The 19,229-nt window shown below is 39.1% G+C and overlaps 1 protein-coding gene across 6 annotated transcripts in view; it reads right to left on the reverse strand.

The window, feature by feature from the left end:
- AFF2 (AF4/FMR2 family member 2) overlaps positions 1 to 19,229 on the reverse strand; it is a 626,935-nt gene that overhangs the window by 101,674 nt on the left and 506,032 nt on the right. For 5 of the 6 annotated variants that reach the window (XM_039912362.1, XM_039912363.1, XM_029067285.2 and 2 more), the window contains one exon: positions 4,659 to 4,710. In XM_039912362.1, coding sequence (XP_039768296.1) covers positions 4,659 to 4,710 — 52 coding nt within the window. Of the gene's footprint in view, positions 1 to 4,658; positions 4,711 to 5,057; positions 5,189 to 19,229 lie in introns of those variants that run through there. The other variant, XM_029067288.2, reaches the window with a different exon arrangement.

The following is a 19,229-nucleotide window of genomic DNA, read 5'->3' on the forward strand; positions in this document are numbered from 1 at the left end:
AGGAACAATTACAGCAGGAAAGGGCCCCTATTGTTGCAACTAATTCACTCACTACAGTCTTTTGCTTCAAAACATGCTGCTCTTTGCATGAATAAGATTTACTGCATCCTTTTCACTGGCAAGCTCAAAGCACAAAAGCATGTTTTAATTTAACTTGAATACATGCTTTGAAAGTTCAGTATGCATGCATCTCAGGTATCCGAAATGCAGCCTAGGGCTGTCACAATTTCCTATTACAACTAATTCATTTTGCATATGATTATCAAATATTAACCTAGCCGGTAAATGGAGGCTTGGATTTAATATAAAACCTAAGACCAAGAGCCTGGACAACAAGTGAACTGGCACATGTGTATGCAGTTTTGCAGAGACTTGTGCACCCTTAAGATAAAAGAATTATGCAAAGGATAAAAATTTATAAAAGGCAAAACTATAGAAAAAATTCTGTCGAACTAATATGCTCAGAACAGTAGATAAAGGTGCAGGTCCACTTCCAATATCAAAGCCCCCTTGGTTTAAAAATACACAGATCCTCAGTAATGTGCTTTGAATTAAGGACTCATTTCAAAGGTTATGAGGCTATTCCTTAGGCAGAGGAAGAAAGAAGATCTGGCTAGAGAAAACTGAGTATACTACAGCTACTTAAAATACTGTATCCAGACACAACTCATTAGGAAGCCTTTGTGCTCAAAGCTAATTTGAATTGTAGAGCCCTGCTTTTAAAGAACAAAAATAATAATCCACGTTTTATCTTAAATCCCTTAGCTGAACCTGGCTTCTAATTAAAATTTTCCTGCATTATTCCACATTTTCTGAATTTCTAACTTGATGGGCTAAATAAAGCCATCAAGAGTTTTAGCCCAACTTATAAGATGTCATTAATATTTAAATGCCTGAAAAGCATTTTCAAACAAAGCACATTTCTTTCATGGCCTTTATATTTTTAATCTCGCAGCCAGATACATGCAGAAAGATACCTGTGGCGTTAACGGGGGCTTTGTGATATTGGCCCCATCATCCCACCCAGTTACAGTTTAAAACCTTAGTTCTGCATATATCAAACATAATTATATCACTTAATGAAACATTAAGCATATGTTTAGCTGGTGCTACAAATTTGTGCTGCAAAGATATTTTGGGTTGGTCAGAGTGCAGGCTAAAACCCTCTGGAATAGGTCATGTTGTGGATAACTTTAAACTTAAAAGACAGCCATTTTAATAAACCTGTCAATACAATTTTTTCGTAAAAAACATTTGAGACTGATTAGCCTGCTTATATTGAAAGAGAAACACAAGGTCTATATCTTTAGATCTTTTATTGAACTTCAAGCAGAGCATCAATACTGCTTCTCAGCTGTAAATGAAAATTGATTCCAGGTTTAACCCTTCATTTCCCATAGTCTTTAATCCCAAATAACTAATAGAAAAAAGCACAAAGGGGATCGGCCAAAAATTAAGCCAAGAACTAAATGGGCTGAAGGTCAGCTACTCTACACTATCCACACAATACCTGATGACCACTCCACTGAAACAAGGTCTTCAAAGTTCAACCATGGAGGGAAGTAAATGCGGGAAAGTAGGTTGCCAAGGTTTAATCTAGGACCTTCCCACAATCCAAAATTCATTTAAAAAGAAATACAAAGGCACTGCATCTCATTTGTTGTGATTAATATCTTCTTAAGAAGATATTTTCATTCATTCCCTCATTTCGTCAAATTTATTGAGTGCTTACTGGGTGTAAAACACTGCTCTAAGCACTTGGGAGAGTAAAATATAACAATAAACAGACATCCCTGCCCACAAGGAGCTTACAATCTAGATGGGGAGGACAGTCGTCTTTCAGCATTGGCTATATCAAAAACCCGATCAAACTCAAAAATAGCTAAGATTGATTCTGAAAGTGAAACAAAATATGGGATGGAGGATGTGGAGATTTCACCCAAATTTTAAACAAATATTTTCAGAATGTTATTGCAATCTTCTCCTCAGTGGGAGCAATGTGCATGTGGGCCTGTATATCTGAAGTTCCAAAGCTACTACATGCTACATGGTAAAATCTTATGTTAAAAAAGTTTTTGGATACCTTAAACTCCATAGCTGAACATTTGGCATCTGTAATTTGTATTTTTTAATGTTCCCATTCCAGTCTCATCATCCATTTATATATTTGAGGGAAGAATGCTTAGCATTCAAACACATATAATTGCTTTGTTGATGTTTGTGCATATGACCTTTAGGCCTGATCACCATCTTTAATACTGCTTTGGATGACGGAAAAACAGTTGAAATGTAAAAGTCTCAGGATTTAAATGCCACAAAATAAGCCTTCAAATATAGATTCAGAACTAATTTTTCATATGTGGATTTGGAACGGTCATTTTTGGGATATTTAGTGTTTTAAGTAGTAGCATCTATTTTTAAAAGGTGAATGGCAAAAATGTGAATACATGGAATCTAGTAGATTTTAATATGAAAATGTAGATTTGCTATGCAATGTTTTCTTTCCTTGAAAAGTGGTAGCTTTTGCAGGGTACTTGAGTCAATTCAATTATTGTTCTCAAATTGTATTCATATTTCATTTCCAAAGTTTCAGTTGATCAACTTATAAAATAAAGGTATTTCATCACCTCATCTGAAGTCAAAAGACATAAAAATTCAGAAACTTAAATATCCAGATTTTAAAAATCACATCTCCAAGAGGCCTTCCCCAACTAAGCCCTCATTTCCCCTAATCCCTCTCTCTTCTGCACTGACCTTGCACTTGGATTTGAACTCTTTATTCACCTCACCCTCAGCCCCATGGACTTTACATACACAACATAATTTATTTTACTGTCTGCCTCCCTTCTAGACTGTAAGCTCCTTGTGAGTAGGGAACATGCCTACCAACTGTCCCAACTGCTTAGTGCAATGCCTGTGCATAATACAGAGAAGCAGCATGAAGTAGTGGATAGAGCACAGGCCTGGAGTCAGAAGGTGATGGGTTCTAATCCCAGATCTACCACTCGTCTGCTGTGTGACCCTGAGCAAGTCACTTCACTTCACTGTGCCTCAGTAAAATGGGGATTGAGACTATGAGCCCCATATGGGACAGGGACTGTGTCCAACCCAATTTTGCTTATAACCACCCCAGTGCTTAGTACAGTGTCTGGCACATGGTAAGCACTTAAATACCACAATTATCATTATTATTACTAGAAGGCTCTCAATAAACCCTATTGACTGATTGACTGATCCAAGAAATACTAAACCAGGAATGGTCAAAAAGATGGATAGAAATTTGTAATAACTCATGGAATGCCAAGACCGCTATGGAAATGTTCTTAACAATGAAGAAGAAAGTGATCATACTTCTCTGCCCACTCCAGGAAACACCATGCTAAGGATAGTGTTTGTGTTTTATGCATCTGGCTCTAAAATAGACATTTTGAAAGGAGAGTATCTTAAAAAGAATAACAACTTTGGCAGATGAAGGGACTGAAGAAGAAAAATCCAGTCTGTAAAGAACAACTGAACAGTATTGAAGGAAGGTGAAAATTTAACATTAGCTAAGGATGGGTTTGAAGGAAAATAAAGGCATTCAAGAACAGAAACTTTTAGTGCTACATGAAATGAGAAATATTAGCCTGATAAACTGAGCCTAGAAAGGTAGTTGTGGAACTGAATTAAAGTTCTAGCAGTTGTAACATAGTTATCAGGTTCATAAGGGAAGGGACTAAATGACCTTTATTCTGGGTTCAATGAATTGGTAAAATAAAATATTTCTTTGCTGGCTTATCATAAAACATTCATTCCATATGAACTCATACAGTCCATACACATAAAGGAGAGGGTTTTACTAAAATGCCTTTTTTTTTTACTTTGACTGTAAGCCCCAGGTGGGATGGGGAATGAATCCAACCTGTATCCAACCTGATTGTCTTCCCCAGTGATTAGTATAGTGCTTGGCATATAGTAAGCGCTTAACAAATACCATTCCTATTTCACAAAATTTCTAAGAATATAAGTAAACAGGCTTTAGTATGGAGAGGGTTAAGCCACTGAAAAATAGCCTGCCCTTTTATGTTTCCCATACTGTTGTAATTTTGATACCCTGAACAGTTACTATTGGAAAAGAACCCACAAACAACACAGTATTTTGTCATCAGTAAAATGCATAACATTGTTGTAATAAAAACCAACATCTATTGTCCTGACTGCTACTGAAATAAATCTACCCCTTTTTGATTTCTTAAAACAAAGACATCTAGGCTTTCTCACTGAAAATGCTGAAAACACAAATTTCTCCCCCCTCCTTTTTTTCAGTAATTGTAAATATTTATAATGTAGGGAAGGACAATAGCATCAGCAAGTTTTCTACAAATGATTTTTCATTAAAGTCCCATGTAAGCCAAAAGATGTCTACTATTGATTCTCAGCTGGGTTCTAAAGTGATACATCTGGGAAATGTGAATGTATGAGTAGTACTTATACTTGAGTTAATGACTATGGGGAGTAAGCCTTATTATACTCAAATGACTAAAAGAGAAACTGTACCTCAAATTCTAAAACTTAACTTGTGCTAACAGTTGAAGAACCTTCCCTATTGAAAATATTAACACAATTTACAGGTTGCTCTCTTCAATGCAAGAGAATTTTGATATTATAGAGGATTTTACCTGTTCGCTGTCGTCTTCATCACTGCTGAGTTTCAGGTCATCCTCAAGCATTCTACAAAAAGCATAACTCAGAATTAAATTTAGTCAGCATAGTTTCCAAATTGATAAAACCCAATATGTTATAGAATACACTTTGGACACTTCTCAAAAGCAATAAACACCAGGATTACCTTTTCACTTACTCGCAACTGTGCAAAAAGTACTCACTGACTTGAACTGTTTTATGACATTAACTATTTGATCCCTGATGTTAACAGTAAATACTGTTTGTGTCCATTTTCCCTTTACCTTTCCCCACTTTAAGAATGCTGGATTAAAAAAAACACGCACCATATTAATATCCCAAGAGTCATTTCATAATGCTATGCAAACCATTTTTCATTTATGTGAGAACTGTACCTCATGAATTTTTATCATTTAACGCGGTATTTTCCAGGGTCACCCACTAAAGTTCAGTAAGTCTGCTTTGATCTTCCCCAATACTCATAGTCAAAAACACCAGTAAGTATAACTTCAAAGTAGAGGTACACTGGTTTCAGAGTTCCTCTCACTACAGTTAGGAGAAAGGGTCATATTTTCAATGGATATTGTGAGGTCATTCCTTTGTGAATTACTCTGTCCAGTTTGTCAGTCAGTGATCAGCAGACTTGAGGCTCCCTCCAGATATTTCAGCTCCTCAATTCATTTGATTTGGGCAGTAAATGCTCTTAAATGATCATATTAAGGCAATGCTCAGTAAACCAGTCATTAACATTTACTGAGCACCGATTTTGTGCAGACCACTGTTCTAAGTCAGCTCTAGATACAGAACTAAAATGGTCTTAGCATTAATCATAGTAAATTTCTCATTTTACTTCTTTCTTAAATTTAGTCTGGAACTCTGCACATGAAACAAACCAAAATCATGTAAAACCTTAATTTCATCATCTTAATACTAAGCATGCTACCGACACCTTACACAGGAAAACAAGACAGGTTTCCTGAATATTTGAAAATAAATTCAAAAAGATATAAAATGTAGTTGGAAGGAAGGACAACTATTTGAGCTGCTTCCAGATAGAGTTAATCAGTGGTATTGACTGAGCGCCTCAGCACTGTTCATTTTGTTTATTATAGAAATTAAAGTTTAAACAACTAAGTTACTTGGTTTTTAAAAACGAATCATTGTCCTGGGGCACTGAATCACTACAAAGATATGGTATACACATGCTTACATAGCATGTTTGTACCTTTGCCTATCTAGAGATACATATACATACTCCATGAGAAAATGGTGACCTAAATTTCAATATAAGGTATATAAATAACATGAAGTGAACACTCCAGAAGAGGCTCTTTTCCCAAAGGATATTACTCATACTTATAACAGTAAAGGTTTCTCAACAACCAGAGTGAAGCCTTAATAAACCTCCAAGTGTTTTCAATTTATTTAACAATCTGGAGGTGAGTCAATGGTGACTTGTGAGTCCCGTGTTTCTATTAATTCTCATTTGTAAGCAAATGGCATCTGATCATACAAAAAGCCCACCGATATCTATGGATTTCTTGCAACCTTCATCCACCTGGAGAAACAACACATTTGAATCTCAAAGCCCATGGCTAAATGAGCCCTCTGTGTATTACCTCAGATATTACCTGAATAATTTTAATATAAAATTAGATATTCTTGGATGAGCAATACTGCTAAATAGGTAGGCAATATTTACAGGGGCACACAAGGTAAGTGATCATCTCAAGAGCACCACCCTGGACAACCTACTATTGACTGTTAAAATTATTTCAGCTTGGCTGATAATAAAGGACAGTTAAGACTATTTAATCAAGTCCTGCCAAACAAGTCAGTGAAAGCTAGTCAAAGGAAAAACTGCCTATATGTGAGCAGAGAATGTGTCCATCATATTGTTCTGCAGCGCGGCTCAGTGGAAAGAGCACGGGCTTTGGAGTCAAGGTCATGAGTTTGAATCCCAGCTCTGCCACTTGTCAGCTGTGTCACTATGGGCAAGTCACTTAACATCTCTGTGACTCAGTTACCTCATCTGTAAAATGGGGATTAAGACTGTGAGCCCCACGTGGGAAAACCTGATTCCCTGTGTCTACCCCAGCGCTTAGAACAGTGCTCTGCACATGGTAAGTGCTTAACAAATACCAACATTATTATTGTATTCTCCCAAGTGCTTAGTATAGTGGTCGGCAGAGGGTAAGCGCTCAGTAAGTATGACCGACTGATTGATCAGTGGTCTCCTGAGGCCTGATGAACTCGTTTCATTTCCTATTCCTCTCTGACCGGTTAGACATTATTATTCAATATACTTGTACTTGTTTGGGTTTTCATCCATAGCTAATACAGAACATCGCTTTTGGGAAAGAATGGGATTAAGAAGGACTTTGGATTTCATTATTACAATAATGCTATCCATATCCCAACTGATGAAGTTGAAGTTGTATCAGCATTTTCATGGTAATCCCTTATTTTGGGGGTTTATCATTCAGCTGTAAAAATTCATTTCAAACTGAAAAACACATAGTTCAAATAAAGTTGACCCATCATGGTGTAACCCTGTGGCTATGTTGTTGGCTATGCCATTTTTAAAGTTGATGAGAACAAAACAAAGAAATGGATCATAATGATCTCATTTGTTCTAAGTGACTTAGCATCTCCAAAGCATCTATCTTTTAGTTAAAATTCTTCATGTTACTTGTAACGTAAAAAATACGACGGAGTAAGTTACTCAACTACAAAACTACGAAAGTCCCTGCACTTAGATTAACAGTCTAAAACACATATAACTTGTCAGGACAGGATGAACAAAGAGCATATAAAAATCACAATAAACAAACGTGAAGACTATGCAAGTTTCCAGAAGAGAAGTTAGTCATCAGTAGGAGGAGGAAGAGGAGTAGCATTTGTTGAGTGCTGATTTGGTGCTGCTCATTGTATTAAATACTAGGGAAACACAATAAAATTCATTGCTCAAAAGCAGCTTACACTCTAATGGGAAACTCTTTCTTCAAAGTTTGGTTACGTTGGCTGCTGCAAGCCCAGAAATTTGTGTCACTGAAGTGACGAAGTATCTTCCCATGAAGGCAATAGAAGGACCAAGTATTTTTCTAGTCCTGCCCTTGTAGGGCAGAATGTCTTGATGATACTGAGCTGTCATAGTGGGCAGGGAATGTGACTGTTATATTGTACTCTACCAAGCACTTAGTACAATGTTCTGCACACAGTAAGCACTCAATAAATACCACTGATTGACTGTTTGAGCTGTCATAGCAATCGGTCAAGGAGCCTGGGATAACGGAGGAGGGGAAAGCGGGGGGGTGGGAGGGCAGGGGGTAGAAGGGGAATAGGGGAGGGGGTGTTGAGGGGTTGGAGGGGATGGGGATGGACACCAGGGAAGGTAAACTTGCCTCAGGCCAGCTCCCTTGATCCTGACCCTCAAGGACCCTCAAGGCAGTTTAGAACCCACAGGGATTCCCTGCAACCTTACATTATGTGATCAACCAGTCAATCAGTGGTATTTGAGTGCTTACTGTGTGAAAAGTACTATAAGTGCTTCGGAAAGTACACAATAAGAGAGTTGGTGCTTGTGCCCTGCCCACAAAGAGCTTACAGCCTAGAGGGAGCCGAAACAGATTTGATTCAAGAAAGGACACACAGTGTGGTCTAGTGGATAGAGCACGGACCTGGGAGTTGGAAGGACCTGGATTCTAATTCTGGCTCTGACACAAGTCTGCTGTATGACCTTGGGCAAGTCACTTTAACTTCTCTGTGCCTCAGTTACCTCATCTGTAAAAATGGGGATTAAGACTGTAAACCCAATGTGGGACAGGGACTGTGTCCAACCCAATTACCTTGTATCTACCGCAGTGCTAAGTACTACAGTGCCTGGCACATAGAAAGTGCTTAACAAATATGATTATAATAATAATAATAAACCCAAGTGAATTCACTGCATCCTGAAGAGGTAAATGAAAGGACAGTGAAAAATAACTGGGGTGGATTGAGTTTATATTTTGAAAAACAAAACAAAAAAGCAATATATTTAAAAAAAAGAAACAAGCAATATATAAACTGGTTCCTAAGAAATCCCAAATAGCATGATTTAATTTGCGAGGGAAAAACTGGCTTTTGTACCACTTTATCTAAATGTACATGGATAACCTATGAATAATCTGTTTATTATTACAGGAGTATCAATTGGAGTTCACTTTTAAAAGACAAAGCTATGCAAATTGCAAATATGTCTAATGTTTGTGTGTGTCTGCATGTGTGCATAGAGATGTGAGCAATGGATGAGATTTATACGTCATTCTTGCTGTCAACAACCTGGCATTGTATTTTCAGCAGTAGACTAATGACTACTAAATCAGGCAAGTCTGATTTTATCAGTCTTCAGATTATGATGCATGTTGTGCCTCTTTAGCAGGGATTTTCTGCAAGCCAGGTATTTTTCTAGTAGTGGATAAGGAGGGCCATGAGTGAAGAAATTGTATTGTATTTCCTAACCTGGGCATTTTGAAGATATTAGAGATTTCTATACTTTGCTTAGAGAAGCAGCATGCTTTTCTATGCTTAGAGAAACAGCGTGGCTTAGTGGAAAGAGCCCGGGCTTTGGAGTCAGAGGTCATGGGTTCGAATCCTGGCTCTGCCACTTGTCAGCTGTGGGACTGTGGGCAAGTCACCAAGTCACTTAACTTCTCGGTGCCTCAGTTACCTCATCTGTAAAATGGGAATTAACTGTGAGCCTCAGGTGGGACCACCTGATTATCCTGTATCTACCCCAGCACTTAGAACAGTGCTCTGCACATAGTAAGCGCTTAACAAATACCAACGTTATTATTTGTGGAGTATCCCACAAAACTGCATAATGATACCTCCACCTTCCATATGTACTCTTCTAATTTACTCTTAAATACAACCAATGTCACAGGCACACTGTATGCCCATCAAAACACATAATCAATGATTTAACCAAGTCACTGATGGAACAATCCCACAGGGGAACAGACTGTACCATATATATATATGCCTGTGGTCTGAAACCCTTAGCATGTAAGTAGCTCCTCAGTCCCCTATTTTTAAAGGGATGCTACACTTTAAAAGCTCTATGGGTTGAAGTGCTTTTATTAATTAAGCTCTGTTTTCTACGGGAGAAGTCGGGGGAAGAGTCAGAGATGAAGGCATTCCAGCTTTTAATGCTCAATGGTCAGCTGAAAATGAAACACTACCCTTTGATGTATGACACAAATGAATACTGCCCCAAGGACAACCATGTTCCTCTGACTTGAGGAAACCAGTTAACCCTTGTTTAAGCTTCTGTTTCACTTCAAATTTCTAAAATGAATAAATGCAATACCCTTATCTTGGGCCAGTAGGTAGTGCAACCTCTCCCAATAGAGTGCCAGAACTTCCAGAACATATATATCTATCCTCAACAGCCTCATCATCATATACACACATCCTTCTGGATATGAGAAGATCTGACTCAGTAGGAAGGAAAATTTAAGATTACCCTCTATGCCATAATATTGTATTTTTGATTCCTCACATGATGAAGGGCTAGTGCCTTAATGGAATGACTTCGGATTGAGCTTCTGCATAGCCATCTTCACCTTGGAACTACTAGCAGACTTCTACTGTGGTCTGGCCTACCTGATATGACTCCCTAAGCCGTCCCTTGGCATGGGTTAGGAAATCTCCCAGAATTTGACCTATTTTACCAGAAATGGAGAAGCATCATGGCCTAGTGGAAAGAGAATGGGCCGGGGAGTCAAAAGGCCCTGATCCAAATTCCAGCTCGGCCACTGGTCTTGGTGTATGACTTTGGGCAAGTCACTTCACTTTTCTGTGCCTCAGTTTCTCTGTGATATGGGGATTAAAGCCTACTCCCTGCCACTTAGACTGTGAGCTCCATATAGGATAGGGACTGTAACCAACCTGAATATCTTTTATCTATCCCAGCTCTTAGTACAGTGTGTGGGACAAAGTAGGCGCTTAACAAGCACCTTACACACAAAAAATCCAATAAATAATAATAATGGCAACAATGACTATGAACCCAACTTTCCAGTTCCTCCCCACATAAAAGGCGGAGCCCCTCACCCAGAAGAAATTGGCAGATTCAGGATGTAAAAGGGTGAGGTCATGGCCAAAATAGTCTGTTTTAAAAACTTGCCAAACAGGCCTGGCTAAAAGCTGCCAGGAGGACTGAAGGGAAGGAAAGAACAAGATAAAAAAACAAAACACAGGATCCAGGGAGCAAAGGGGCTGATTTGTCCAAGCCTCCCCAAAGCCCTTGGGACATTCTGGGAGGAATTTGCCTGACCTGCAAATAGTGGATGAGCTTCATCTGTCCCTCAGGACAGAATTGAGTTTCCCTTAGGGATTACTCTGGGGCAAAGCCTCCCTTTCAGTGCTGCTCATGGTGGGCTGTTGACTATACCGTCTGCTCCCTAAATCTACTCCTACCTGGCTGGGGTTTACCAGAAGGAGATTTCCATGTGAAAACATCATTTTCTCTCTACTTAAAGCCAAATTAGAGTGAACTAATTTTAGGTTATTTCTGTCTCAAGTATCTATCCTCCTTCCTATGCAAAAATAATAGATCATAGACTCCAACCGCATGGTAATAATAATATGTATAATATTAACTGTGGCATCTGTTAAGCGCTTACTAAATGCCACACACTGTACTAAGTGCTGGAGTACACACAAGATAATAAGATTCCACATGGGGTTCACATTCTGAGTAGGAGGAAGAACAGGTATTGAAACTTTATTTTGCATATGAGGGAACGGAGGTGGTGAAAAATTAAGTGACTTGCCCAAAGTCACACAGCAAATAGAGGAGGTGGATTAGAACCCAGGTCCTATGACTTCCAGACCTGTGATCTTTCCACTAGGCCACATTGCTTCCCAGCTTTATGTAGATAGCTTTGCCTATTTCTACAACCATCTGTGGGTCCGCAATGGCAAAACCCCAGGCTTTGTATCTCTCTGATGACACTGACCGCGGACGTTATTCTGCCTGAGTGTCTGATTCAGCCATAGATAGCGAGGCCTTGGCAGAGTTAGCAATGGAATCCTGACTGTTTTTAGCCTCTGAGTCAATGCGGTCCCCACTTTTATCTTCAGTCCTAGTTCGGTGTTACACAGCTGGGTGGCCCCTAACCTCTCCCTGTGCTTCTTAATTTAACAGATGACCAAATCAGTCCCCAAAACCAATGACCTTCATATTTTATTAAGAATACTGATGGAAGCACCAGTTGTCAAGAGCAGCTCTCAGTGCACCATTCCTTCAAGCCTAAACAAGCCTTCGGTGAGTTCGGCTCTATCGTAATTGGCTGCGTAGAAACAGCGTGAGAACATGGAAGAAAGAGGCAAACAAGGTGGCTGGCGTTCATTGAAAGTACATTAAATGGATGCAAAGACTTTGCAAAAATTTCTCTCTCCCTCTTTTTCTCTTCCTAATACACCTACTTAATTCTCACCTTCCTCTCCTAACCCTACCTCCTCTCTCATCCCCATGGGCTTCCATTATACCACAAGAGAGAGTTATTTATTTCAGTTAAGGATTGGGGTTTTGGATTGGAAAATAAATCTCAGTCTGTTGCTATCAATTCTCTTTTCAGCGGGAGTGTCATTTCAAATTTCATTTGGGAGCAATAATATTGCTTAAATCCCAAAGAGGTAAAAATCCAAATCCTTGCCCTTGGGAAAAGAAAATGCAGTGTATTACCTTTCTAAAGAAGGAATTCCATCCTAACTTTGTTATTATAATTCCTGGTCTGTCTTACGGGAGAGATCTGTATTACATATGAATATTGACTTGCACCAAGCTGCAACCTTTTTCCACCTTTGAACTTTTTACAGAATTGATCCCTTTAATTCAACAGATCTAACACGGTTTATCCCATGGACATTATTCTGAACTTGCTTCTCATTTTATCTGTTGTAGTTCTCTATTACCTGAACCTACACAGAGAGTGGTAACTCAAGTTATCATGCAAATGACAATCTGAATAATGGAATTCAGCTGTACTTCAAGAATGTGTTACACACGCTGAAGCATGATTTTATCATTTATCAGGGCTTTTTGTGTGTGAAAACATCTAACAATAGATTTCCCCAGAGAAGCCTATAATACAGTGGACTAAAAGACAGGGAAACAAAAACAAATGGTGGAATAATTCCTAAGGCATTAGAGGATCGCATGATTCTTGAAATTTGATATGTGTTCTTCTGTGGGAATATGCAAGTCATCTTGAAAATTTTTTTCAGACCAGACACCAAGAGACACAGAGGAAGGAATCACAGCATATTAAGGGAGTTTGCAAGCACTGTTTAACCTAATATTCATGACCATTTGTACAGTCTTTGTTCAAACAAATTCAAATATTCATTTTTCCTTGCCCACATATCCCTCTAATGCTCTGACTGATTTGGTAAAATATCTGTTTTTTCAAGAAGCAACATGGCCTAATGGAAAGAGCTTAAGCCTGGGAGTCAGTGGATGCGGGTTCTAAACCCAGCTCTGCCGTTTTTCTGCTGTGTGACCTTGGGCAAGTCAATTAACTTCTCTGCCTCAGTTTCCACATCTGTAAAATGAGGATTAAGAAAATGAGCCCCATGTGGGGCATGGACTGCATCCAACTTAATTACTTGATACTACGCCAGCATTAAGTACAGTGCATGGCATATAGGAAGCACTTAATAATAATAATGGTAATAGTGGTATTCGTTAAACACATAGTGTGTACCAGGCACTTTACTAAGTGCTGGGGTGCATACAAGTAAATCATCTTGGAAACATTCCCTGTCCCATGTAGGGCTCACAGTCTCAATTCCCAATTTACAGATAAGGTCGCGGAGACACAAAGAAGCCAAGTGACTTGCCCAAGGTCACACAACAGACAAGTGGCAGAGCCAGCATTAGAACCCATGACCTTCTGACTCCCAGGCCCCTGCTCTATCCACTATGCCATGCTTAACACGTACAATTTTTAAAAAAGAGGCGCAATAAAATACTCGTATTCAAACCTCAATATTCCTGTGGATGCATCAACACACGCGTGCAGGCACACACACACACACAGAGGATAACAGCAAATGTAATAATACGGGTAGGTGGCATTAATACTTCTTTGAGCCTTGGCCAACCTGAAGAAGAAACATATGTGGCTATGAAGCACTTTATTTTGTTTTGCTACAGATTCTCCGCTAATATGTTTGGTCTTCCATTAGTAATTAGCACAATTACCATTGGTTATAGAGACACATTGGTTTTAGACACATCACACTCAGTGCACTTCTCCTTCTGCTCTACCTCCCCTCCCTGCCCCACAGCACTTGTTTATATATGAACATATTTATTATTCTATTTATTTAATTAATGATGTGTATATATATATATATCTATAATTCTATTTATTTATATTGATGCTATTGATGCCTGTCTCCCCCTTTCTACACTGTGAGCCCCTGTGGGCAGGGATTGTCTCTGTCACTGAATTGTACTTTCCAAGTGCCTAGTAGAGTGCTCTGCACACAGTAAGCGCTCAATAAATGTGCTCTGCACACAGTAAGCACTCAATAAATGTGACTGAATGAATTATCCATCTCTCTATAACATTTCCTAATTTCCAAGGCTCACCAAAGAAAACATTTCAGAGAGTAGTGTCTTTATTTCCCTATTAATCTCCAAGTTTTTAAAAAGATCTATCTTCAAGGTGACTAAATCAATCGGTTGTATTTATCGCATGCTTACTGTGTGCTGAGCACTGTACTAACCACTTGGGAGAGCACAACAGAGTTGGTGGACACGTTCCCTGACTACAATGAACTTACAATCCAGAAGGGGAGACAGATATTCATATAAATACATAAATTATGGATACGTACTTAAGTGCTGTGGGGCTGAGGTGCAAATAAAGAGTGCAAATCCAAATGCAAGGGCAACATAGACGGCAGTGCGAAAAGGCGAAATGAGGGCTTAGTCAGAGAAGGCCTCCTGGAGGAGATTTAATAAATCTTTAATAAATGCTTTTAATAAATCTTTAAGGTGGGGAGAGTGATCTGCGGGATATGGTCTGTGGGATATAATAATAATAATGTTGGTATTTGTTAAGCGTTTACTATGTGCAGAGCACTGTTCTAAGCGCTGGGGTAGATACAGGGTGATCAGTTGTCCCACATGAGGCTCGCAGTCTTAATCCCCATTTTCCAGAAGAAGTAACTGAGGCACAGAGAAGTTAAGTGACTTGCCCAAAGTTACACAGCTGAGAAGTGACAGAGCCGGGATTCGAACCCATGACCTCTGACTTCCAAGCCCGTGCTCTTTCCACTGAGCCACGCTGCTTCTCGTGATATGAAGAGGGAAGACGTTCCGGGCCAGAGGAAGTTCGTGGGCGAGAGATCCACGGCGAGATTGATCAGCTCGAGGTACAGTGAGTAGGTTGGTATTAGAGGAGTGAGTTGTGCAGGCTGGGTTGTAGTAGGAAATCAGGGAGATGAGGTAGGAGGGGGCAAGATGATTGCACGATTTAAAGCCTATGGAAAGGAGTTTCTGTTTGATGTAGAGTTGGATGGGAAACCACTGGAGGTTCTTGAGGAGTGGGGGAACACGGACTGAATGGTTATGTAGAAAAATGATCCAGACAGCAGAGTGAAGTACTGCCTGGAGTGGGGAGAGACAACATGCAGGGAGGTCAGCAAGGAGGCCAAGGTGGTAATCAAGGAGGAGAAGGATTCAGTTCCATGTGGTCTGCAACTACTGCCCATTGCTAGGGACTGCTTTTCCTTGAACTTTGAAAAGATTTGCAAGGTCCCCAAATTGACTTTTTACCCATACCACACAGAGTTCTACCTCAATTTAAATCTTGAGCCACTAATTACCCGAGTTCTTAGGAAACAACTTTCCTCCACTGCCATTGACAGAATTAACAAAATGTTCTCGCTAGAATTTTAGGGGGAATACATTCATTTTTCTAAGTGAAAGTACTGAGATTTGGAAATAAAATATTCAAAATATTTGCTGAAACCATGCGCGGTTACCTAACTATATAACACCTGAGTGGAATGCACAACTATTTCTGCTCACCAAAATAAATTGCCACTTTTTACCATATTCAATATTTTATTCTGGAGATACTGGAGGTCTATGAGTGCCATAAGAAACTTTACTATACATGTCCCCAAACTCGTCGATCGATCCGAACTGTGGCATAAAAGAATAATGCCAATATTAATGGACTGAACTCTGCCAGCCAATGGGATCTCAGAATTTACTGCTCTGCCCTGGAGACCCTTGGATGATAGAGTCCCGTTCTTAAATCAACTGAGCTCAAAGCCTTAATGAAGGCATATCTCCTCCAAGACGCCTTCTCTAAACCCTCCTTTCCTCTTTTCCCATTTCCTTCTGCATCGCTCTGACTTGTTCCCTTTATTCATTTCCCACCCCCAAACCCCACAGCACATATGTACATATCTTTATTTATTATTCATATGACTGTCTCCCCCTCTCTACTGTAAGCTCACTATAGGCAGGGATTGTGCCTGTTTCTTATATTGTATTCTCCAAGTACTTAGTACAGTGCTCTGCACACAGTAAGCTCTCAATAAATATGAATGACTGAAAGATCAGAATGCTTTGACAATATTCCTAGAAGCAGCTAAGAATATAGAACTCCATTTTACAGATATGAAAATTGATGCCCAGAAATTTATGAAGCAACTTATCCCAAATCACTTGCAGTTCGGGAATACAGCTAAGAAAGGAAACCAAGTATCCTTTTTAGAGTGGTATTTGTTAAGCACTTACTTTGTCTGAGGCACTGTTCTAAGGGCAGAGGAGAGAGAAAAGGCTGGAGACAGTCCATGTCTCACATGGGGCGCTCAGTCTTAATTCCCATTTTACTGATGAGGTAAGGCAGAGAGAAGTCAAGTGACTTGCCCAAGGTCACATAACAGACAAATGGCAGAACTGGGGTCAGAACCCAGGTCTTTCTGACTTCCAGACCTGTGCTGCATCTACTAAGGCCATTCAATTCCTGACTTCCTGTCTGGTGCTCTCTTGACATGATGCAAGAATCCAATCTAGGAACTTGAAACTAAATTTATAGCATCAAATTTTGACACAGTTTGCATCAATCAATAAGAGAGAGTGACATTTTTCCAGCAGTGATAACGTATTTTTGTCAACAAACTTCCAATTTCTGTGATATTGCTGGATCAATTTTTAAGCCACAGATCCAGAGAAATGAAGCAGTTCAAGTATTTAAAAAAAATCTTTCTTAATTATCATGCATTGAGCAGGCCAAATGGAAAACAAGCAGACTAATGTAATTTGTTTTCATAATTATTTTAAGTGAAACAATTATGAATGGATGCATACAACTTGCAAATATTTTTCCTTCATTTAGATAAAAAAATTAAAAGTTGAAATGCAAAACTCATCAGCCTAACGTCTACTTTTTTTACATTAATAATGTTTTGAAAACACAAGTCTCTTATTGAGATTTTCTTTGGTTGGCAAGCCTAACATGCAAAATTGCTTGATCACCTGATTGAAAATGTGATCCCTTTGTATTTTAACAAAATGAGAATTGTTTTATGAAGGGCTCCGCAATGTCTGTGCACATATTTTCCCTATGTAACACTATGAGGCACGGATTTCCCCAGAGAGTTCAACGTTTATATTGATGTACTTGGCTGCAAACCCAATCTCGCACTGGCTATAATACAGGGGAATTTTCTTCGGCATTTTGACTAATGGTACTGAAATAATTTCCCATCCCCTTCTGTACATGTTAAACACGATTCAGGATATATTTATCTCTTGAAGAAAGCTTGTTTACCCTATAAATTATTGCATGTGGTATAACCACATGTGTCAAAAACTAATCGAATTGAATCATTTCTGCTCCTTTAAAAAAAAACCCAAGGAACCTTGAGTTGGTAAAAGTCAACTTCATATTTTGATCTGTCCCACACAATCAATGCTTATGCTTTGGGCTCTTTATTTATCATTGTTTATGCATTCTTGAAAACAAGTGTATGTTTATATCCCTGGTAGGAGTCATTACGGTTAAGACTATAACCTATATTTCCTGTTATTGACACTGGAAGATGGCTAAAAGGCAATGGATTTCTTATTTTGGCCATGATAAGAAATCTATAGGCCTAATTCAAAAAATGTAAGTAATCTCTGTAAAACATCTATATCCTTTCTGATATTTAAGCACGCCTGACTTCTTCCATGTAGCAGCTCCCTGGATGTTACTGCTGGTGGCTATGAGTGGGAGAGAGAAGCTAGAGTGGAAAGCTTTCAGCAGAGCAAAAGGAAAAAGCAAAACAAAACATCTTTCCCTCCTCCCACTATATTTTCAGCCAACTTCCAGGGTCAAGGGTCAAAATGCCTGGGACTCAAGGTCACTGAATGTGCCCACCTTTGTGTAATACATTATTGGAATTATGTTAAAATATTATACAATTGTACCCTGAGGGTAGATATCTACAATCAAGTGTGCAATAAAAAGGATGAGGATAAAAAGCTTCCAGGTTTCACACTGGAGGCAGAAGGTGTTGACTTTGTGATTAGAAGGAAGGACAAAACCTACCTCGTTTTAATCTGAATGAAGAGCACTGCCCACTTGCCTCACTAAGGGAAGCAATGATCCTGTGTTCAAGCTCTGTTTCTACGTGACTCCGAATACTGAATAAAAACTATTTAAATGTGGAAGAAGTTCCCTCTCTCTTAGGTCTGATGTATAGCCAATATAGGGATTCTGGCTGCTCTCCCCTCAATTGAGGCTGGGTTTTTCTATTTTCTAGACTTTAGCACATTTGATTAGATGGGCTTCTATCAAGGCAAAGCAGTACCTTTCATCTCCTAAGGTAATGCAAATGCTATATCTCAAATCCAATTTAAATTGGGACTCCCTCGAGTTGGAAGATAATTTCACTCTAATCCTCTTCTGGTTGTCTGTAGTCTAACCCTCACAATCTGAGCTATGACACGAAAAACAATCACATTTCTCCTTTTATTGCGGTTGGAGAATTACTGAACCTAATTGTTATCAGAATGAAGAGTTCTTCAGCTGTCTTAAATTTAACATCCCCACCCCCGGTTTTTCTCTCTCTCTTTTTTTTTTTTACTTCCAGATTTTGCCAATGAAAACATCTCAATACTACCAGGGGAAAAGGGCTTTGTCACGTTTCTTGTCAAACCTCAGATTATGAAGGTTACGCTAATGACAAGCACGTTTCAACTGCACAGTGTTTTGGTTTTCCTTTTACTTCCAATCACAAAGTAATAGGGATTTCCCCCTTTCATTCTTCTTGCCTTTTGTTATTTTTAATCGACCACCTATCAGTACCGAATAGCCTTGTAACTGTCTGCCGAGCTTTCATTTGACACAGATAGCTGCTATTGTTAACAGGCGCCTTCACTTCAGCCCATTTAACTTTCCTCACTTTGACAGCTTCACAATAGCCACCTTCCATCTAAAGAAAACCGTGATTTAGTAGAAGGGGAATGTGGGACAACAGCCTGATCTGTCTCTCGGTCTCCT

Source organism: Ornithorhynchus anatinus, chromosome 6 (assembly GCF_004115215.2).
Source record: "Ornithorhynchus anatinus isolate Pmale09 chromosome 6, mOrnAna1.pri.v4, whole genome shotgun sequence".
In the NCBI taxonomy this organism is placed as follows: domain Eukaryota; kingdom Metazoa; phylum Chordata; class Mammalia; order Monotremata; family Ornithorhynchidae; genus Ornithorhynchus; species Ornithorhynchus anatinus.